Genomic DNA, 22434 nt, shown 5'->3' with positions numbered 1-22434 from the left:
GGCCCCCCAGTCCCCTCGGTCCCCCCGGCCACCCCGGTCCCCCTCATCCCCCCTGTCCCCCGGTCCCCGCTGTCCCCCCGGTCCCCCCGGCCCCGGGCTCCGGCCGCCGCCACCGTCGGGCGCGGGGCGCCACCTGCTGGGGCTCGGTCAGGACCGGGGCCCGCGGGGGAGCCGGGGCCCGGGGGGCAGCGGGGCCGGGGGGGGGGCACGGGACACCCCCCCCACCACCCCCGCACCGGGCACCCCGGCCCCGCTCAGCTGAGCCGGAGCAGCGGCCCGGAGGGGGGCCCGGGGGGGTGTTTCCCGCTGCGCATCGCTCCGTGCCTCAGTTTCCCCGTGGCTGAGGCGGCAGAGGGCACCGGGGAGGCGGAGGAGCGGGGCCGGGAGCAGACGCAGGGCCCGCGGGCTGTCCCCAGGGTCCCCCAGCATGTGGGGGTGCCCTGGGGTTCTGCACCCCTTTCCTCGCTGGCACGGGGTGCTGCTGAGCTTGCAAAGCTTTGCCAGCCTCGGGCATCTGGGTCAGCGCAGTGGGAGGGTGCTGGACCGGGGGCTGTGGTTTCCCAGCCACAGGGGTGCCGTGGGGTCCCCACGATGGCCCCAGCACCCCACACGCCCTCCCAGCCCATCCAGAGCAGCCCTGAGCACCTCAATCCCGCCTGCATGCCCGCGGGGCTGGGGCAGGAGCTCTGGGACCCACGCAGCCGTGGGGAACCTGGCCTGATCCCTTTGTGCTCCAGCCTCAGCGCTGCTCCCGGTCCCCAGCCACGCTGGGAGCCCTGGGCACGACCCCGGGGTGTCCCCAACCAAGCTTCTCCCACCCCAGGGCTGCTCCCAGCCCCCCGCCCTTCCTGGGAAGCGCAGGTGAAGCGGTCTCTTTGTCTTTAGGAAACAAATTGTCCTGTCGGTGTTAAGGGCAGGGGCTGAGCTGCTGCAGAGGCTGTGGAGGCTCGTCCTGCCCCAGCGCCGTTGGGGTCAGCAGGGGTGGAGGGTCACAGCTGGGGACACAGCTGGCACTGCCCCAGACCGCCTTGCTCTAACACCAACACACCCCCGGGCACTGGAGCAAAGGCTCCTACAACCTATAGCTCTCGGCCACGTCTCCTTCCCTGTCCCTGCTGGCCTCGGGGACCTTTCCGGCTTTTCCCAGGGTGAGGCAGGAGCTTGTCCCAGCTTCAAGGGGCTCCGGATGCTTTGAAGGTGCGAAAGCACCGCTGGAGAGGGCTGGAGGGGCCGCACAGCCCTTTCATCCCGGCCTTTCCAGGCACTCAGCAAACAGGGCCCGAGAAGCTCTGGCTGCCAGCGCCCGCACCGGCTGCGCAAACAGTGAGTGCCCCGGGGGCTGCGGCACCGCGGGTGACAGGGCTGGGGGGGGCCGCCCACGGGCCAGGCTGGCACCTTGCCGTGCCCCCCAGTCGCAGGGCGCTGGCGCAGCTCCACGGCCAGCACGTGCCTCCGGCGCTGGCACAACTCTGAGGGAGCTGCCGCGGCCCGGCCGGCTGCTGGCGCGGCTCTGGTGCATGACGCAAGGCGGTTCCCGGGGCCCCGTGCCCTTTGGATCCCCACTGACAGCAGGGCTGGACTTTGATGCTCCAGCCCCAAAGTATTTCCCCACGGTGGATGGCCACCTCGAGCCTGGCGGGTGTCCTGGGAACACCCTGAGCTGGGCTCTGCCTCCGGCTGTCCCCATCCTGCTGCAGCAGCAGCTTTCAAGCCGCCCTGCCATCCCCGCAGGGGTCCCGGGTCCCCAGGGACAGCAAAGGCTGTGAGATCCCGTGCCAACACATCCCCAGCCCCCTTTCTTGTCCCCTTCAGCCTTGCAAAACGTTCCCCAGGGTCCCACACGGGAGAGGTGCGGGCAGCACAGGGCAGCTGCCGGGTGCTGCCATGGAACGCGTCCCCTTTGTCCCCATGAAGCTGCCAGGCAGCATCTGCGGGGGCTGGCTGGGCCCTTGCGAAACGCCTGCCCGACTCCCTGCGGGGTACAGGAGCACCACGAAATATTGCTCAGCTGTACGGGGCGGGGGACAGCGCTCACAGCCCCGGGGTCACACCAGCCCCAGCTCTCTGGGGGTGCAGCCGCCCGTTCTGAATTTAGCAGGCAGTGAAGTCCGGAGAAGGGGGAGGAAAACCCACCATCGGCTCCAGCCCTGCTGCCTCTTCAGCCCCCCAGACCCATTTTGCTCCCGGCACACCCTGCCCGAAGCCAGGAGATGCCCTGAGCCCTGGAGAAGCTCTTTGGTGTGCAGGCAGGGCTGTCCCTGAGCCGGGGAGCCACGCCGAGGCTGGCCCACAGCCCACGGCCCCCCAGCAGCTCTGGGACCCTCTCGCTGCCGTTCGCCCCCAAGCCCGCGCTCCCTGTCCCAGCTGGCCCAGCCTGGCAGGGCTGTCTGGTTTCGGGTGCGCTCACGCTTGCTCAGCTCCTGCTCCGGGCTGTGCGAGGCGTGGGTGGCAGGCGGGATGGCAGAGCCATCATCCACTGGAGCAGCCCCCATCCCTCTCCCTGTCCCTGGGGCTCAACCATGTCCCCAGGGCCAGCATTTGGGTCCCAGCCCCTGAAGAGTCACCCCCGGAGCCCGACGGTGTCCCCAGCCCAGGGATGTGGAAGCTGGGACCGTGCAGCATCGCTGTCCGAGGGTTATTTGAGCTCTGGTCTTGCCTGCAAGACCATCACACCGAGCTGGTCCTGGTGCCAAGGGTCCCTGGGGACCCCAAACCTGGCGGGAGCTGCTGCACCGACATCCCCGCCGGCATCAGCCCTTGGTGGCTCATTTATTACTGTGAGGATTCCCCCAGAGCATCTGCTTGGCAGAGAAGTCTAAAATCCCCCACCAGAAATTGTGCAATACCAGACTTGGGGCGGGGGGGGGAAGGGGGGGGGAAGAAAATCCTCCTAATCCGGGAAAATCCTGGTCTTTCTACTTCTGCTACTTCATATGTAAGGCAGGGCTACACCTATCTGTGGTCTTTCTGTACAATCTCCAGCACAAAGGGCGGCTCATTGTTCCCCTAAAGCCCCGCTCACCCAGGAGGCCGTTTCTCAGCGCTTTGCTCAAGGCCAGGAATGCCAAAAGCATCAGGAGCTGAGGAGCCCCTGGGACAAAGGGAGCCGAGCCATAATGCTGGGGCCAAACACAATGGGGAGCTGAGGACACGATTGCTCTGTCTCCAGGGAGCCCGGTCCCTCCAGGGCGAGCAAGTGCCACCATGGGAGTCCCCTCTGCTCCTGCGCAAGAGGCCTTCGCTGTGGCTGTGGCGAGGGAAACTGAGGCACAGAGCAGGGGCCCCGCACGGAGCCTGGAGGGCGTTGACCCAAACCTGCCTCCCCGGCAGATCCCTGCTTACGTGTGTCGGGGGAACAGGGTGCTTTGGGGCACCCAAATCTGTGCCTTGGGGGTGCCGCAGGGCTGGGCTCAGGCAGGGACGCAGATTCGCGTGGATGTCCCCGGCCAAAAAGGGCTGTCGTGGTGTAACCCCGGCCGGCAACCAAGCCCCACCCAGCCGCTCGCTCACTGCCCCCCCGGAGGGATGCGGGACAGAATGGGAAGGGCAAAAGTAAGAAAAATCGTGGGTTGAGATAAGAACAGTTTAATAATTGAAATACAATAAAATAAAATAAAATAGATTTTAAAAAATTGCATTGAAAAGGAAAACAACCAAAAACGATGCACAAACCCCAGGAAAACCAAGTGATGCAATCACTCACCGCCCACCAACCGATGCCCGGCCCATTCCCGAGCAGCGACTGCAGCCTCCCAGCCAACCCCCCCCAGTTTCTATCCTGCCCATGACGTATGGTATGGAATAGCCCTTGGGCCAGTTTGGGTCAGCTGGCCTGGCCGTGCCCCCTCCCAGCTCCTTGTGCCCCTGGCAGAGCATGGGGATCTGAAAAGTCCTTGCCTGGTGTAAGCAGTACGGAGCAACAACTAAACCATCCGTGTGTGATCAGCGTTATTCTCATGCTAAATCCAAACCACAGCACTATACTAGGAAGAAAATTAACTCTATCCCAGCCAAAACCAGGACAGTATCCATCCCTCATTCTACACCACTCGTGTCATGCCCAGGTTCTACCTTTTCCAATACATTCCAATTAATCGCCACCACTTTCCCTGTCTCGCTATATACACACAGATACCGTTCCCTTTATCTATGGGCCATGCCTCTAAAACGTCCATTGAGTTCATCCAGCCCGTGACTTTGGGCTCTGTCTGTCACAGCAGTCCTTCCGGGCAGGAGGGATGGTGTGCGGTGCTGGATTGTGGCTTGCTGAAGGCAATTCCGGTTCTATCACCGCTGCACTTTGCTCGGTTTCATCAAAGTTCATTCTTCATTAATCTGTGTGATTCTGACTGTAATACCCTCGATATGGCATATAGCAACCATAAAAGCGATAACATACAGTAGTATATAGCAATTAACATCATACCATTCAGTTCATTGGCTATTTTCACCTAAAATCAAATCCCCTTGAGGTACGCATTGGACTTCCCCCTCCTTTCGCATTACCCACCAAGTGCACCCACGTCCTTGGGCGAAAGCAGCCCTACAAATGGGTTTGCCTTTGCCCAAGGCAGGAGTAACCCTGACTGTCTTCCCCAGCATATTTTTTACCTGCACTACAGGGATGCTCTCCCCCTCTACAGCACGTAAAAGTGCTGACTGGGCAGGGCGGGCTCGATTGGCAGATCCCCTGCTGCTGACTGACCAGGTGGCCTTTGCTAAATGCGTGTCCCAGGGTCCGAATGTCCCAGCACCCGTTGCTCTCACGGTACACTTGAACAGCCCATTGTATCGTTCGACATTCCCGGAGGCTGGAGCATGACAGGGATGTGATACACCCACTCGATGCCGTGATTTGGCCCAGGTGTCCATGAGGCTGTTTTGGAAATGAGCCCCGTTGTCCGACTCGGTTCTTTCTGGGGTGCCTTGTGCCCAGTGGCTGCGCTGATGCTGCCCGGGGACGCAGCCATCCCCAGCAAGAAGGTGTCCAGGTTCCTCCGCTCCACGCCAGCACCCGGAGCCAGCGGCGAGCCAGCCACAGCTACGTGGCACCGCCACATGCTCCTCTTGGCCACCTGGCGCAGGAGGCAGCACAGACCCTGAAACCGAGACCCCTTAAACCCAAAACCGAGACCCCTTAAACTGTTTGTGCTGCTCGCTTCAGTGCAGGGTCACGATGCTTGTCCTGGTTTCCCAAGCTCTGATGCTCAGGGAGGGCAGAGCCCAGCCAACTCGTTACACAAGTGTGCCAGCAGACGTACAAGCCCATCCCTGGCACGAGGCTCCTTTCTCCTGGGGGGCCTGGGGGGCTTCCAGCTCGCACTGGGGTGTCTGCCCCGGGGCTGCCGGTACCAGGTGCACCCAAGCCAGCATGGCACAGAGCAGGGCAAGGAGCCTGAGGCAGGTCTCTGCCAAACCGGCTGGGCGAGTGGCATTGCCCACACCTCGCTCCCCTCTTGCTTCAAGGTATTTTGTGTCACTGAACAAATTTGGACAGCCTGAACCCTCACATGGGCCCCCCCCCAGTGTGGCCAGGCAAGGGGCTGTGACACTCGGCGGCGCTGGGGGATCCCACTGCACCCGTTGTATGAGGGGCAGGAAACCATGAGTCAACGGTGACGCCGGTTCATTTCTCCAGAAACCGGGGAGTGCCCAGAGCTGCTGTGCCACCGCTCCATGCGACCAGCCACGCACCCCGCTCGTCCCCAGCTCCTGCCCAGGCTCTGCTGCACCCTGCTCGGTGCCAGCTGCCCGTCCTGCCTGCCCATCCTCCCTGCCTGTCCTCGCTGCGCGTCCTCGCTGCCCATCCTGCCTGCCTGTCCCCCCTGCCCATCCTCCCTGCCCATCCTGCCTGCCCATCCTCCCTGCCCATCCTCCCTGCCTGTTCCCGTCCGTCCCGTGTAAGTGCAGCTCCAAGTCCAGCTCCAAGTCACACTCAGGCGATGGCACTGGGTGCCACCCTGGCCTGACTGGCTGTGCAGCCCCATCTCATGGCACACCTCGGGGCGATCTTTGAACCTTGGTGGCCTGAGCCAAGCAGAGCTGGTGGCTGCCGCTGTGGTGACATGGCACGTGCACCCTGCCGATGGGCAAACAGCACCCGGCGCAGCTGGGAGGTGCTGGGATCGATGTCCATGGGGTTGCCCAGTGTGGGGGACACTGCAGGTGGCCCAGGCAGAGGTGCTGGGGCCCGGGAGCCACCGTCACCCGTGGCAGGCAGGGGCCATGGGCACTGATGTTGGGGGGGGGGTCCTGCTTCACCTCAGCCCCTTCCATGGGTCCACGCACAGGGGGGTTAAGAGTGGGGCCACGCTGGGGCCGGCACCGAGGGTCTGCAGTCCCCAGCCCTCACTGGGAACCCACGGGACAGGGAGGGGACAGGGTCTCTTCCAGCCCTGACCCCGTGCATGGCAACGCAGCGTTCGGGCGGCCTCCGCCATCCACAGGGGCACGTGGGGGGGAGGACGGAGGGGCAGGGGGTGCAGAAAGGGGAGGGACGGAGGGATGAAGGGTTGGGATGGAGGGAAGGGGTGGAGTTGGGGGGTGAGGGGTAGGGGATGAGGGATGGGAGGATGGAGGGACAGGGATGGAGGGATGGGGGAATGGAGGGATGGCGGAATGGAGGGATGGAGGGATGGGGGAATGGAGGGATGGAGGGATGAAGGGGTGAGGGATGGGGACATGGAGGGATGGGGATGGAGGGTTGGGAGATGAGGGGGTGAGGGATGGGGGAATGAGGAATGGAGGAATGGAGGGATGGGGGAATGGAGGGATGGGGACATGGAGGGCTGGAGGGTTGGGGATGGGGACATGGAGGGATGGGGATGGAGGGATGGGGATGGAGGGTTGGGCACATGGAGGGATGGGGATGGGGATGGAGGGTTGGGCACATGGAGGGATGGGGATGGAGATGGAGGGTTGGGCACATGGAGGGATGGGATGGAGGGCTGGGAGATGAGGGGGTGAGGGATGGGGGACAGCAGAGACGTGGAGGAAGGCTGGGCCCGGCGGTTGGGGTCGGAGGGCCGGTGGGGCGGGAGGAAGGGCCGGGCGGGAGGAGGAGGAGGAGGAGGAGGAGGAGGAGGAGGAGGAGGAGGAGGAGGAGGAGGAGGGGGCGGGGCGGGGCGGGCCCAGCCGGTACAAGGCCCGCGCGGCGGCAGCGCGGCCCCATTCATCGGCGCGGCATGGCCGGGGGCGGCGGCGCGGAGCGGGGCCGGCCCGGGGGGCTCCTGCCGCCCGCCTGCCGCCAGCCCCGCCGCAGGGTGAGCTCCGGGGCCGGGGGGGTGCTGCTGGGGCGGGGCGGGTTCGGGGGGGGGGTCGCTTCCCGGCCGCGCTAACGCCGAGCCCGGTTGCAGGAGAGCCGGGAGCGGCTGTCGGTGTGCAGCAAGCTGTGCTACGCCGTCGGCGGGGCCCCTTACCAGATCACCGGCTGCGCGCTCGGCTTCTTCCTCCAAATCTACCTCCTGGACGTGGCGCAGGTACGGCCGGGACCGGGGGGGACCGGAGCCGGGGCCGGGGGGGGCACCGGAACCCCCGGTGCGGGGGTGCCCGGGGCCGCTTTGCCCGGTAAACCGGTGCGACCCGCCGGGGTGTGAGGGGCTTCGCGTGGGTCGCGAGGAATCGCGGTCCTGCGTGGCCGTCGGTCCGAAGGCTGGGGGCTTGCGGCAGGCCGGCCCCCCGCGTGTGGCCGCTCCGTGCCCCGGGCGATCGAGCGGGCTTGCGGTGTCCGTCCGGCGGGACACGGGGTCTGTCCCACGGACCCGCGGCGTTCCGGGTGGGTGTGAAACGGGGAGGGAGAAGTGCCCGTGGGGCACCCTCGTGCTGGCTGTGGGGCGGCTTTTAGGGAGATCCGCTCCCAGGTGGCAGGAATTTAGTGTGGAAAGAGCGTGGTGGGGCAGCGCCGGGAGGGACTGGGTCACCGTGCCTCAAATCCCGCTGAACGAGGGGAAGAGGCCGAGGGATCCGTCCCCTGCTCCCAAACGGCAGTGGGTTGCAGTACGGTTAGAAAGGTCTTGAGGAGCTCAGGAAGAGCAGCTGGGGGCACGGGGGTTTGTGTGTCCTGACGCAAGATCTTCTTCCTGCAGCTGGACCCTTTCTATGCCTCCATCATCCTGTTTGTGGGGCGAGCCTGGGATGCCATCACGGACCCCATGGTGGGCTTCTTCATCAGCAAAACATCGTGGACCCGCTTCGGCCGCCTGATGCCCTGGTAAGAGCCGCCTGTAGCACCCTGCATCCCTGCCTGATACATCACAGCGCTTCCAGCCAGCTTTAGGTGTCCCTTGGCACAAGGTTTGCAGGGCAGGACATGCTGACACCCTGTCTCACCCAGGTGAGGCGCAAAGCGCCCCAAAAAGCCCACGGTGCTGCCAGCAGCTGGGGCTTCGAGCCTCTGCCTGTTATTCTGACCGGTCCCAAGCCATCCCTGTACAAGCGGGGCCTGGCTGTCTTCTGTGTCGCTGTGCCTGCAGCAGCTCTGGCCTCCCTAAGAGCTGCCCCGATGCCACGCTCCAACGCTGGACTTTGTTCACGCAGCGGTTGCTGAGCCCTGGCCAGTGGCAGGGCCAGGTTGCCAGCAGAGCAGGTGGCACCGCAGCCATAGGGAGGAGGGACAGGGGTGTGTGCGGTCGATGCATGGTGGCGAGGTGCCGGCTGACAGTCACGAGGATGCTCTTCGGGCCGGAAAACAGCTGTCATGGATCTGGGTGTCTGCACGTGGGTGCTTCGGCCGCCCTTGGGAGCGGGGCACTGAGCGAAGGGGTGCCAAAGGGAGTCGGAGCAGATGAGGCAGGGTTTGTGAAGCCCCAAAGGGCTTGTGCCTGCATCCAGGGCAGATTTAGGATGTCTATAAACACCTGCCCCTGCATGGGACAGGGAGCATTGCCAGGTGGTAATGCCTAAGCGTGGACATGGTGGCATGTCCTGCGCTAAAATAACCCCTGTCCTGGGTGCCTGCGGGATTGCTGAAATACAATGCAGCAAAGGGGGTGGGCATGAGGGGAGTGGAATTAGAGGGATACAGTCCTTTCCCCCGCAGATTATACCCTCTGCTTCCGGGCTTTCCTGGAATAGCTCTGGGCAGCGGTAGTCGGCTGTTGTTAAAGCCAGGCTCTACACATGGCCTGAAATAGCTTCTCTGCAGCCGCACGTGTGGTGGGGTCTGGGGTCTGGAGATTAGAGCGGGGCTGCCTGCGCAGAGCTGCCTGGGTGTGCAGGCAGGGCTGCCGGGATAGCCATGCGTGCTCGGGTGGCTGCTGCGGCTCCGCTCTCTGTAATCTCGAGTCCTCGAGGCAGGGGGTGGGGATGGAGCGGCCACATTCCTCCAAATGGCTCCTGCTTCGTTAAAATTAGCCAGAGCTTTTGACTTGCACTGGGCCCCTCAGCAGTGCCGGGGCGGCCGGCTGCGAGGAGCTTGCTGCTATTGTACATGGCTTAAGGGCAACCGGCTGAGTCCAAGTGGGATGGAGTTGAGCTGAGTTTAAACCTCCCCAAACTCAGGGCTGGTTGGCCACTGTGGGGCTAGCTGTGTGCGGCCACACAGCCCCAGGCTGGCGTGCCTGTGGCTCTCTGCCTCAGTTTCCCTGCGTGCAAAGCCAGGAGCCGCAGGTGCTGCGGGTTGGTTGTGGTTGTGGGGTGGTCTCGGAGATTGCTGCCTGACTGCGACCCTCAGCACCCGTGAGGTGGCCCTGTGGGACTCCCTGTGTGCGAGGGTTTATTGTCCAAAGTTTCTGAAGGGTCTGATCCGTGAGACTGAGCCCCAGACGGCTGCCAGCAGCTCAAGCTCAAAGCTCGGGGCTGCTCTGGCCCCTTGGAAGGGAGAGGAGACCTTCCCTGAGGGCCATCACTTTTCTCCCTTTCGGTTCATTCTTTTTGAAACACTTTGGCAAGTTTTGTCCCAGCAGTTCATCCGCTGGCTGCTGCCTCCTCTCCCCCAGCCTGGGGGACCCCACTCTGTCCCCAGCCCCCCCAGCAGGTCCCCGACCATCCCAGACTTCCCAGGGACCAAACTTTTCCGTGATGTGTCGGTGACTGAAGAGCCTCGGCTTTGCCCTTCCTTCTTCACGGCAGCAGCCGTTTGCAAACGGTTAACCGCCAGGCCGGGAAGGGTGTGCAAGCCGCGGCACAAAGGAACACACCATCGCGCCGTGGCCAATGAGCGGGCGAGCGCGTCACTGCGGCCTCCTCCGAGCATCTAGAGTGTCTTAATCGCCTCGGTCAGGGGTAACTTTCAGTCACTCGTCTGCCACTGCCAGGAGCTGCCAGTCAGCCCTGGCCAGGGCTCAGCACCCTGGTCTCGGTGCTGGCGTGGACCCGCGGGGGATTTTGACGTGCACGCGCTGTCGCCCACGGCGAGCATGACGTGGTTTCCACGGCGCGCGGCTCTGCGGTGACTCATTCAAAACTTCCCTTGGCTCCACGTATGCATGAGGCGATAAGCGCGCCGGAGAGGAGTGGCTGGAGCCATCTCGCTCCCTTTCCTCCCCCCGCCGGGGTGACGTGCATGGGGAAAAATGTGCATGTGTTGGGTCCTGTGCAATGCCTCTGCCGGCTCTCCATCCATGGAGATTTGGTTTCTTCCTCTCCCCCCCACCCCAACTTAAATTTAAACTTTGTGTCCTGTATGTCAGCCCGGATGGAAAGATCTCACTGTACCCTGGCAGCGGAGCGGCAGAGGGCCAGCCCTGACTGTGCATGGCTCTGTCCTGTGTCTGGTTCTGCTGGCTTCCTTCCAGAACGCAGCCTCCATCCAGTAGTTTGTGGAGTGCAGGGTGCTTGCAAATCCCCAAGCAAAATCAGTCTCCTAAACAGATGTGGATGCAGCCTCAACACCTGGCTCGCTTCCCTCTGGGAGGAGGAATTCCTCCCGTGCCCCCCTGAGTGATGGGGGGACCTGGGTGCTTGTGGTGTCCTCGGGCTGCCGGCACAGGGTAGAGTGGTTCCCGGTCTGGGTTGCAGCAGGACAAGTGTTGCGAGATGCGCTGGGTGAAGTGGAGAGATGCTCTGGGTGGCTTCCCGCTGCGATCACCCTTGCTGGCTGCTCCTGCTGGGACTGCTGCCAAGGTCCAGCGCTTGAGTAATCCCCTCTGATCCCCTGTCGCGCTTCGCATCCCGTGTCCCTTTGCCTGCGACTCTGGGAAGCTGGGCAGGGGTGGAAGAAGGAGCCAGCCTGCTGGTGGTTTGCCCCATCCCTGCCAGCAGAACAGAGGTGACCCCGGGACCAGGGCTCGGGGGGGGCTGGCAGCAAAGCCAAGCTGGTGAGAGGCGTTTTTCTGCTGGGCCCGCGGGGCTGCGCTGCCTGGCTCTGCTGCCGGGCTGCTCCCCAGCCCTTGCCAGGATGATGGGGGTGATGATATCCCTCTGAACATGCAGTGGTGCTGCCTGGGGGAGAGGTTGGGGCTGGAAACTGAAGGCAGGAGCAGATCAATCCCTTCCATCAAAGCACAGATGTCTGTTTTTCCCAATAAAGCTCTTCCCTGGAAGTCTGAGTCAGGTCTTCTCACCCCATGAGACCTGAGCTGCTGCCTTCAGCCTGGTCTGAATCACCCCTGTGGCAACCACCTCCTGTCAAAGTGGAGCAGGGTGGGCCACCCTGGGGCAGCTCAGGAGCCCCCAAAATCAGATGCCTGAACCCCACTGGACTTGTGGTAGCAGGGAGAGCCAGGCTGGTGGGGTTACCCAGGCGCTGTGTGCCCGTGAGGCTAACACTGTGTTCTTCCAAAGGATCATCTTCTCTACCCCATTTGCCGTCACGTCCTACTTTCTCGTCTGGTTTGTGCCGGACATCTCCACGGGCCAAGTGATGTGGTACCTCATCTTCTACTGCATCTTCCAGACCCTTGTGACGGTGAGTTGGGCTCTGCACACCCCAGGGCCAGTGGGTGAGGGATGGAGAGGATGAATCCCTGCCCTCACCTTGCTGAGCTATGCAGCGGGGCAGGTTCCCATGCCTGAGCTAATTCTCCTTGTGCCGTTGCAGTGTTTCCATGTACCCTACTCGGCGCTGACCATGTTCATCAGCAGGGAACAGAGTGAGCGGGACTCAGCCACTGCCTACCGTAAGAGCATTTCCTTCCCTTCCTCGCCATGGCTGGGGGGCAGCCAGTGCTCAGCTCCTTTGCTGCAGCTCTCGCTGGGGCACGATCCTCTTCCAGATGCCCCACTGGAAGGGCTCATTTGATCACACCCCATCCTAAGGACTGTGTGTGATGAACATCATTCAGGAGTTGAATTGCAGCTGGTCCAGCCCTTCCCATTCCTCTTTCTGGGCTCCTCCAGCAGACATCCTTGTCTAGTCTGGTGAGAGCTGGGCTGATGGGGAGGCGGTCCCTGTTATGGCCAAGTGCCTGGAGCAGATGATGGGGGATCTGAGCTCCCAATTCTTTCCTCCCGCTCTGTCATACAGCAGTGGGAGCAGCATGACTGTCTTGGCCTCTCTCCCTGCCTTGGTGTCCCCAGCAGACACTCTCCTTCCCTGTGGCTTTATCACTTGGTGATTTGGAGGGAGCTGGGCTGGCTCATTTCTCCTGGTGAAGGGCAATGCCTTGCAGCTGGGGAGCCTCTGCAGTGGAGAAGGGTTTTGCACCCTGGCTGCAAAATGCCCTGGGTGCCCAAGGGCTGTGCTCAGTCCGTCTGGACTCTCTCTCTCCAGGTATGACAGTGGAAGTGCTGGGCACTGTGCTGGGCACCGCCATCCAGGGCCAGATCGTGGGCAAGGTGGTTACTCCCTGCATCGAGAGCCCCCTCTTCATCGGCAAGACCAACTCCTCAGTGGCCTTGGAGGAGCTAAACATGACCCATGACACCGGGTCGCTCACAGACACAGTAAGCTGGGGGGATGGGCTGGCAGCCCCTGCCATACTTGCTTTGCCTTTTTGACCGGGCTGGCTCCTGGGATGAGCCCCCTCCCTCACCGCTCCCTCCTCTCTTGCACAGAGAAATGCCTACATGATCGCTGCAGGGGTCATCGGGGGACTCTACATCCTCTGCGCCGTGATCCTGTCGGTGGGTGTGCGGGAGAAGAGAGGTGAGGCTTGAGACATGATGGAATATTCCAGACTTGTGGAAATGCTGTGGCTTCTGCCCGGGGTTCCTCAGGAGCCCGGCTGAGCTCTCAGCCTCTGGTTTGTGGGTCAAGCACCAGAGGAGAGGGGCCTGTAGAGCTGAGGTCTGGGTATGGGGGCCTGGGGAAGGTGCTGCAGGAGGCCAGAGCATCTCCAGGGTATGTTACAGCACAGCCCTGAGGACTTAGCTCTCTGCTCTGCACTGTCAGAGATAAATGTTATCTTGCAGTTTTGACTGGCCAAGGTTGCTAGTGCCAACTAGGGGCATCCTGGGGTGAGGCGATATCCAAAGTCCAGTAGTTCTGTCCTTTCCTCCCTCTGCTTTGCCACCAGCTCTGCTTATCCTGGGCGAATCAGCTAGACCGTTCTCAGCTAGGCCATCTTCTCCCCTCCGTGAGGCCGAGGTTCCCCTGGGCGAGGGCAGGGAGATCCCCGCAGGCATTGCCTTGACTCCCTTGGGGAGTGATGCTGTAGGTGGGCAGAGGCTTGTGCAGGGTGCTCAGCAGCAGGCATTAAGGCACTGCACCCCTTGCACCCAGGGGTGCTGTTTCAGTGCGTCTAACGATGGGCCAATTTGCTCTGCTCCCCAGAGTCCTCTGAGCTCCAGTCGGACGAGCCTGTCTCCTTCTTCCAGGGGCTGAAGCTGGTGATGAACCACAGTGCCTACATCAAGCTCATAGCTGGCTTCCTCTTCACCTCGCTGGCCTTCATGGTAAGCACAACCAGGCTGGGAGGATGGGGGAGAGGGAACGGCAGCAGCGCAGCTTGGAGATGGCCGGGAGATGAGCAGCGTAGGGCCCAAATAGCATCCCCGTGGGCTGGGAGCATGTGAGGTGGCAGCTCAAGGAGCCGGAGCTGCCCCAGGCAGAGGAAGGATGTGGCCTTGTGCCCTTGGATGGGTCAGTGAATGGCTGCTTTCTTCTCCTGCTCGCATTTTGGGCACAGTCTTGTGAGGAGGAGCACGTGCCTCTGGGATGGCTGGGGTGCCCGTCCCCCCCTAACTGCTATCTGTCTCCTCCACAGCTGCTGGAGGGCAACTTTGCCCTCTTCTGCACCTACACCCTGGGCTTCCGCAATGAGTTCCAGAACATTCTCCTAGCCATCATGGTGCGTATGGCCGTGTCCTGGAGCCCCTTGGGGCCGAGGCTGCGGTGGGACGCGTGCTGTGGGATCCCCCGGGTCCTCCCCAGGAGCTGGCATGGGATGGGTGCTCTGTGGGCTGAGGGGAGGGAGGCTGTGAGGCTGTGATAGTCTGCTGTGGGGACAGTGACCGAAGGTCCCCCAGGAGAAGGGAAGGGAGAAGGAGCTGCCAAATGTCCTGCAAAGGCCAGGCGAGTTAGCAGGAACAGCGAGGCCTTTGTTCCCGTGTGAAGGCGGCCAGAGATGGGGGAGACCAGGAGCCGTGGGGCCTTTTGTCCAAATCCTGCCACTTATCTCCCTTCCCCCCTGCCTTGCGAAAAGGATCTCAGTGTTTACTGCCAGGGAGATGGAGCAAAACAGCTCCTTGAGAGCACTTTCCAGCTTGCCTCATCCCTGGGAGCCCTTCCCACCCTTCCTGCTCAATGGGGTGCAGAGGTCCAAGGTGCCAAGTTCCCCACAAAGCTTGGCTCTTGGCCACGCTGTGTGCAGGCAGCGGCAACAAGATCAGGTCCCTTCCCAGCACCGAGGATCGAGTTGGGTCCTCCCTCTGTTTGGGCAAGGTGTGCTGGCACCCACCGGGTGCCCTGAGGATGGTGGTGCTGGGTGCCAGGGAGGAGGTGGCCCCATGCACCCGCTCCAATTGCAAGCTCTCTTTCCTGGGAGTGGAGGCAGGTGAGGGATGGGGTGAGGGCAGGAGCAGGCTGTGTGCCAGCCCCAGGAGTGTGTGGAAATTGGAGGTGCTGGAAATGTGATGGAGGAGGCTGTGCCCAGGAGCTGCTCCTTGCTGGGAAGAGCTTTTCCTCCTGAGAAGAGCCTGGCCAGCAAGTGACACCACGATCCCCTTCTCTTCCCATAGCTCTCGGCCACCTTGACCATTCCATTCTGGCAGTGGTTCCTTACCCGCTTTGGGAAGAAGACTGCTGTCTACGTGGGCATCTCGGTGAGTGGGTCCCCTTGAGCACAGGGGTGCATGCGAGGATGGTGTTTCCCATGTGGGGTGAGCAGCTCTGTGTCCCCCCCCACCCTGAGAGGGCCTGGAGCTGGGCAGGGACTGCAGCTGCTGCTGATTTGGTGCCTGTCCCTCATCCTGCTATTTGTGCTGTCATGGATGTGGCCAAGGCCAGCAGAAATGGCCACTGTGGGGCTCTGGGAGGAAGGCTGCACTGCTGCTTCCCTGGCTGTCCCTGGGGTCGGAGGGCTGGCATGCACGGGAGGGAAGGGGAAAGACCAAAGAGTCTGGGTCAGGCACTTGCTGACACAACCTGGTTTCTGTCCCCTTTCTAGTCTGCCATCCCCTTCCTCATCATGGTGGTTGTCCTGGACAGTAACTTGATCGTCACCTACATCGTGGCTGTTGCAGCTGGGATCAGCGTCGCAGCTGCCTTCCTCCTGCCCTGGTGAGTGCGAGGTCCTGGTGCTCTCAGCCCTGCACCCCGAGAGCTGGGCAAGGTGCTTCCAGGGCCTCCTGGAGTGGTTAGAAATCCTTGGGAGGCCTTTTTGCGATGTTTTCAGCCTAAGATGGGGCTCTTGGAGGGAAATCCTCTCCACAGGGAGAGGAGATGCTTCCTTGGCTCTGTCCTAGTGTTCAGTATTCCGCTCTCTGCACAGGTCCATGCTCCCGGATGTCATAGATGACTTCAAGCTGCAGCACCCTGACGCCCATGGCCATGAAGCCATCTTCTTCTCCTTCTACGTCTTCTTCACCAAGTTCACCTCTGGGGTCTCCCTGGGCATCTCCACACTCAGCTTAGAGTGAGTTTTTGCATGGGAGCTGAGGAGGAGGGAAGAGAGGCCAGTCCGGTGCTTCTGCATCCAGGCGTCTTTGCTTCCCAAGGGCTGGGAGGGAGGTGGGGGGGTCTAAATCCAGCTGTGGTTCCACAAACCTCTACCTGCAGGGATAGGTTTGTCTCCTACAAACTCAGTTTCCTTTGCCTGAAGGTCCCTTTCTGTCCGCAGCTTTGCAGGGTACCAGACCCGAGGCTGCTCCCAGCCCAGCGAGGTGAACTTCACCCTGAAGATGCTGGTGTCGGCTGCGCCCGTGGGGCTGATCCTGCTGGGCCTGCTCCTGTTCAAGCTGTACCCCATTGATGAGGAGAAGCGGAAGAAAAACAAGAAAGCCCTGCAGGACTTAAGGTGAGTGTCAGCTTGTGCTATGGAGGTAGCAAGTGTGGCACGCCAGCGGGGTGTGTGGGGGCAGGATCAGGCCCAGGCGGGTTGGGACACACTGTGACTTGTCCAGGAATCCTCCAGGACTCATGGATAGTCGGGTGAGGGAAGGGCTGGCTTGTTTTCCCAACACCAACATCCAAAGAGGTGGCGTGAAGTGCTTGAAATCAGCTGGGAACCCGCCCCAGTTGCTAAAGAAAACTTGTTCGGGGACTGCGCAAGGCAGTGCCGTCCCTCCAAGCCTTTCGGAGGCTCCTGTGCTTCAAGGCAGAGGTCTGCTTGGAGGCAGGGCTTGCTCCATGGCTCACGTCGTGCCTCCTCCACAACCCTTTGTCCCCAGGGAGGAGAGCAACAGCAGCTCGGAGTCGGACAACACAGAACTGGCCAGCATCGTGTGACCCTGGGTTGGGTCTGCCCGCTCACACCGGGGTTCTCCGAAGGACTTGGCCCCTCTGCGACTGGACCAGCCTCGTGCCGCTGTAGGTGCGTGCTGTCGAGGAGAGCCTGGGAGAAGCTGTGCAGAGCATCCACTGATTCGAACATGAGATCTGTGCTGGTCTTATGCCTTCCACGGGATCCGCTGGTAGTGTACATTACACAAATTGACCCTGTGGTACTTGTGTGCCTCACAAGAGACAAGCACTATTCCCTGCTGGGTCCCAGAGAGCAGAAAAGCCTGGAGCGGGATTCTCTGGCTCGTAGCACTTGTGCCCGCTGCCCACCTGTGCCCAGCCTGCGTGGGTCCAATTGCCCGTGGGACCGGGGGTAATGGTTAGTGTACATTACACTGTCAATGTGAGCGTGCCAAGGCCGTGAGCTCACCTCTGCTGTCTGTACATGTGACACTAATCTGGAAAGCTGTTCTTTTTTTATAGAGCCTAATTAACTTAATGATATAAATATGAAATTTGTATATGTCTGTACAGAAACTGAACTCAAGGACCTATTAATATTAATTCACGTAAAAGTGGGGGAAGTCAGCAGCGTGGGTGTGGAGAATTTCTTTTGTTTGGCTGCTTTCTTTGCGGATGTCGGCAAGCCCAGGGTCCCTTTACATGCCACAGGGGGCAGGATTGACTTCCCTGAGCTGAAGGTGCAGGAATGCCGTAATCCAGGCAGGCAGCCGTGCCCGGCAACCCCTTACCCCTGTGTGGCTCCTTGCTCGGTGCAGGCACCGCAGCAACCCAACAAAGGCTCTATTATTTTCTCCCTTTCAAGAGGGGAATGGGGGTGGAGGGAGGAATGAAATGAAAGTGCTGGCTGTGGAGATTGTGAACCTGGGGCTGGAAACAGGAGAGGCAGCTGGGGAGCAGAGAGAAAGGGAATGTGGGCTGTGGGTGACACTCAACACTTTCTTCCAGGGCAGAGGGCTGTGCAAGCGCTAATCTTTGTGTATATTTATACCTTGCTCTTGCATTCCCCTCTCTGCAGCAGAAACGGGGAGAGCCCTGCCCTGCCTGCTCAGCGCACTCCCGTGGCAGCAAGCGTAATGCAGAGGGGGAAAGCGGGCTGGAGCAAGCGCAGGGAGGATGCATCGGAGATGAAGCAGCCACCCATACAGCTGGGGCAAATCCCTAGCGTGAGGGGACTGTGCTGGCTCTGCTGCTCTGTCCCCATGGCCACTGTGCTGGGGGACAGGGCTGTTGCCTTTTGTTCAGCACATTTGTCACGCCAAGAAATCTGTGGGGTCAGTGCCTGACTTGAGAGCGGCCTCCCTTGCACAGGGGGGCTTTGGGGAGGGATGGCTCATCTTTTGTTCTACATTTGGGTACAAAGGACTGGAATGAGGATGGGGGTTTAAAAATAGCCAGAGGGATTAGACTTTAGCTGGGAATCCTTAACTGGGCCCCACTCTGCCACCATGGCGGGGGTCATGGAAGGAAGCAAAAGGGATGATGCAAGGAGGCTGGGAGCCGACTCTGCTGAGCAGAGGGCAAGAGGCAGCGTTAGCCTTGGCCTGGGTGTTCCCTGCTCCCCCAGGCATGGAGCTTGCAGGGAAGGAATGAGGGCAGGACAAAGCCAGCGCTCTCTGAAGCCCCTGTGGCAGGGCAGGTAGGCGCCATGTGCACTGTGAGAGGAGGAGGGCGGCTGTGCTCCAGCCAAGCACACAGCTCCGGACTGTTGCAAATGTACTGACCCCTGCCCTGCTCCTGGCTGGGTTTGTGAGGGGTCACCCTGGCCATTGCTGCGATCTGGCTGCCTCCAATGGGTGTGGGCAGCGCTGCTGTCTCCAAGGGTTTGAAAGATTGCTACTGGCTTTTCATTTCAAACAAAAATCAGAGACATTTTATTCTTTGCCTCTTCTTTTCTGGCTCTGTGGGTTCATGAGGAGTCTCTGTTCAGGTTTTTTGCAGCCAGCTCAAGAGACTAAAAGCCTACTGAGCTTGAACCAGGGCCCAGACATTCCTAGCTGAGCACACCTCTTCTATTTGAGGCTTTTAAGAAAATAGATGGGGAACAAAAAATGGCCATGGGAGTTGATAGCACCGAGCCCTGAGCAAAACTCCAGCCTTGAAGCAGAGACTGTGTCTTGCTTCAGTTGTGATTACAGAAGGCTCTTGCTCCAAGCATGAAGAAAGCCTCTCTGGCATGGGAAGCCTTCCCAGCCAGAACTGTGTGGGGAGATGCTGCCAGCACCTACAGCTGGCCTCCAGCAGCAGCTGTGCTATGGCTTAATCCACACTAACCTTGGTGATGGAGCAAATGCACCCGAGTGTCTGAGAAGCACCTCCCTGCAGAGCTGGAGTTACATCGCTGCTGTGTCCTCTGCACCGGCTGGGCGAGCCATGAGTCGGGGCTGATGTATGGGCAGTGCTGGCCCTGTGAAATCAAAGCCAGAACATGGAAAATGCAGGGTGTCAGCTGCATGCTCAGCACCTGCTGAGCTGATGCCTGTAACGGCTTATGGGCTGGGGCTGTGCTGCTCAGAAACCATATGCAAGTGCTGGGAATCAGCCCTGATTCCCAGCTGATGGGCTTTGAGGGGGTCCTGGGCCAGCTGGGGCAGGGGTCTGGTGCCAGGGGCTTGGGGAGCTTTCTCCTGAGCTAGAATGGCATTGCTGAAAGGGAGCAGAGGGTTCCTGTTCTGCTCAGGAAAGCAGGTTGTCTGGTCCCTTTTGTTCACAAGGGAAAGAGCCTTTCACTATACATCGGTGAAGGTGCACGTGAGCAGTGGGGCTTGTAGAAAGAGCCTGGCAGGGGTGCGGGCTCACATCCCAGCACCCAGGGCTAGCTCAGCAGGGAGGGCAGGCTGCTGCAGGCACCCCTCTCTCCACTGATGCTCATCAGGGTACATTTGCGTGCCCCGTACACTTCCCGGGGCCTCTGGTCAGGCTGCAAGGCTCACCTTGAGCCCTGGGGAAACCTGCTGGGTGCCAGCACCCAGTGCTCCCAGTGCACGTGGCTGAGCCCAGGCTGGTGGGCAGCTCTGCCTCTCTTGCAGCCCAAAGCTCTCAGAGGGGCATTTTGGGAGGGTGCTGCTCTGGCCACACCACAGGGCAGCACAGAGGTGAGCCAGGGACATGCCATCAGGGCTGTACCTGCTGGGGGATGGTGGAGAGGGGGCTGGGAGGTGATGGGGCACAGCCAGATGTTCACCCCAACTGTGGGGCACAGCCAGATGTTCACCCCAACCAGGTACTTGTCCTGGGAGGTGATTGTGGAGGGGACAAAACAAGCAAACAGCAGTCGTGGCCTCCAAAGGGCAGCACATGAACCTGCCAAATTGGACTTACGTCCTCCCTCTGTCACCGAAGGGTGGCTCTGCCAAGAGGCAGGTTCCCGCTCCCCGGACAGATGGAGGCAGCAGGAGGGACGGTCCCCAAGGTGAGAGCGGCCGTGCTGTGTCAGTTTACCCTACGGGGGATAAATGGAAGTGTGAAAAGTTGCTTCTTGCAGAGGGTGAGGAGTAACCACCCTCCTTATCCCCAGGGAGAGGGCAAAGAGGCTCAGGTTTATCTCGCAGCAGGAAGAGATTTGTGAAACTTTCAAACGGCTGCTGCTGGGGATGATTTTCTCTTGGCCCCTGGGCTGGAGGGACCTGCGTGCCCTATGCTGCAGCGGAAATCACCCAGGGCTGGTTTCACGGATGCTTCAACCTGAACCAAGCACAGGCTCCCAGGGCAAGGGGCGTCTGACAGCGCAGCCACCCCGCTGCGCTGGGTCTCCGGGTGGCTGGATCAGGGAACAGATCCAGCCGGAAATTAGCTCAGCCTGGGAAGCTCTGGGGAGAAGCAGGATTACTGGAGCAGGGCTGTGCTTGGGGCAGAGGTGCTGGCCAGTGGGTCACGGTGAGCAGTTCCATCTCCCTGGCACGCTGCTCCCCAGGCGGGCTGGGCTCTGTCACTGGCTGGGGAAGGCAGAGTTAACCCAGGGCCAGCTGTGCAGGACGGGGACATTCCTGGGTACCGCTGTCCCCAGGGGTCACCTTGTCTGTGCCACCTGGCTGAGGTCACTCACTTTATCTGCAAATAGAGACTGAAGGCTATCGACCTGTTTTGGCGGGCTTTAGTTAATATTTTGCAAAACCACTGTTTCCAAGGATGTGACCAGCCAAGGTGCTGCAGTACGAGGCCAGAAACTGACGGGGCAGCACGATGGTTTCCTGCTACCCTCCCCAAAAAAATCCCTTTTCCCAGGAATGAAACTTTAAATTGCTTTGCTGGGAAATGAAATGCTGCGTGCAGGCCAGCACTCAGTCTTAGCCTTAAGCGGACATGGCTCAGGGAGCTCTGAAAGCACAGGACTGCCTTAGCTGCTGCCAGGACCCTGCTTGCTCCGGCGGCAGAGTCGGAGGCTGTTGAGCACCACGGGGACCTGGGCTGGAGCTCGGACAAGTGCCCTCCTTACACAACAGAGCAGGGACAAGTGCTCTCCTTTGGCTGCGACAAGCCAAAGGGCGCTGTCTAGGGGACACAAAGGCGTTTTAGTAATTTCATGGCTAAAAAACAGAGCAAATATTCCCATGGTGCTTGGAGGAAAGGGGGATGAGGTGCCAACCACCTGGCAGCAGCATGGGCAAGCTGTAAGCTTTTCCCTGGAGACAGGACAGCGTCGGCCACAGGCTGGCATGGTTTATGGGCACTGGGATCACCCACAGAGCACTGACCTGGTTTACAGCCCTCCTGTAAACAGGCAGCTCTTCCGTGACCCAGCCTTACCAGGAACTTGATCTTTGTTCCTTCATGAACCACGTTCAGTTGAACGGACCCACCCCAGATGCAAACACACCAGCCTGGGGCTGGGTTGAGATATCCCCAGTGAGCAGTGCTCTTCCTCTCCCTGTTCTCTGGTTATTTCTAGTTCCTCTCCCCAGTCTCGCTTCCTCCTTGCGGATGCAGCCCAGGAGGACGGCTCCTGCCTGTGCTGCCCACTGGGATTACCCCTGCCCCCTGCACCAGCACGGTAGGATGTGGCTTGTGCTCCACGGCTGTGACTTATAGGATGCTATATTTTAATATAAGTCAGTGGCTGCACGGAAAAGAGGTGGTTGTATCTTATTTTCCATTTTGCATCATGTCAATTGATCCTAAGGTGCCTGATCATGATGGAGACAGGTGGAAGAAGCAGATCAGGTGTTGGCAGGGTGGAAAATGAGGCGAGAAAACCAGGCAAATGGCATTGGTGACTGCAGGGAGCTGCTTGTCTCCTCTATAGGCTTCAGCCTAACGGGGAAGGATGATGTGACGGCAGTGGTGCAGGTCCCGCTTGGCTCCGTGCACTTTGCCAGGGCAGTGGCTGGGAGCTGGGGGGGCTGGATGGCGGGGAGGGGGGGTAGTGGTGAGCTGCATTGTCACCAAGAAGACGCACAACTCCTAGCTGCTGGCTGCTCAGAAAAATCAAACCCTCAAAGGGTTTTGAATGCCTCCCCAGCTGGCAGGGAGTGCAAAGCTGGAGGAGACAGCCTCACTAGATGTCAGCAGAGCCACGCTCCCAGCAATCCTGCTCCCAGCCCTTGGCCGATCCCAGGCTCGGCCGCACTCCCGCCTGCCCTGGTTGGGATCCCACAGACGGAGTCCAGATCTCCGCTCGCGAGCTCGGTGGTGGATGGGCCCCGCTTCCACCCCGC

General features: G+C 60.8%; 1 protein-coding gene across 2 annotated transcripts; it reads left to right on the top strand.

The window, feature by feature from the left end:
- The first annotated feature begins 7184 nt into the window (after positions 1-7184).
- On the top strand, positions 7185-16765 carry MFSD2A (MFSD2 lysolipid transporter A, lysophospholipid). 2 transcript variants are annotated; one of them, XM_075721896.1, is made up of 14 exons: positions 7185-7262; positions 7356-7478; positions 8085-8209; positions 11722-11845; positions 11978-12056; positions 12650-12822; positions 12934-13024; positions 13652-13773; positions 14085-14168; positions 15058-15141; positions 15486-15598; positions 15810-15953; positions 16158-16334; positions 16708-16765. In XM_075721896.1, exons 1-14 carry the CDS (start codon positions 7185-7187, stop codon positions 16763-16765), a joined length of 1575 nt encoding a protein of 524 aa, XP_075578011.1. The 2 variants fall into 2 exon arrangements, with proteins under 2 accessions (XP_075578011.1, XP_075578012.1); XM_075721897.1 differs by lacking the exons at positions 7185-7262; positions 7356-7478; positions 15058-15141 and having other exon boundaries at positions 8187-8209.
- The last annotated feature ends 5669 nt before the right edge of the window (positions 16766-22434 follow it).

This window comes from Pelecanus crispus, chromosome 16 (genome assembly GCF_030463565.1).
Source record: "Pelecanus crispus isolate bPelCri1 chromosome 16, bPelCri1.pri, whole genome shotgun sequence".
In the NCBI taxonomy this organism is placed as follows: Eukaryota; Metazoa; Chordata; class Aves; order Pelecaniformes; family Pelecanidae; genus Pelecanus; species Pelecanus crispus.
The sequence above is the reverse complement of the archived record's forward strand: the minus strand, read 5'-3'. Positions and strand labels throughout refer to the sequence as shown.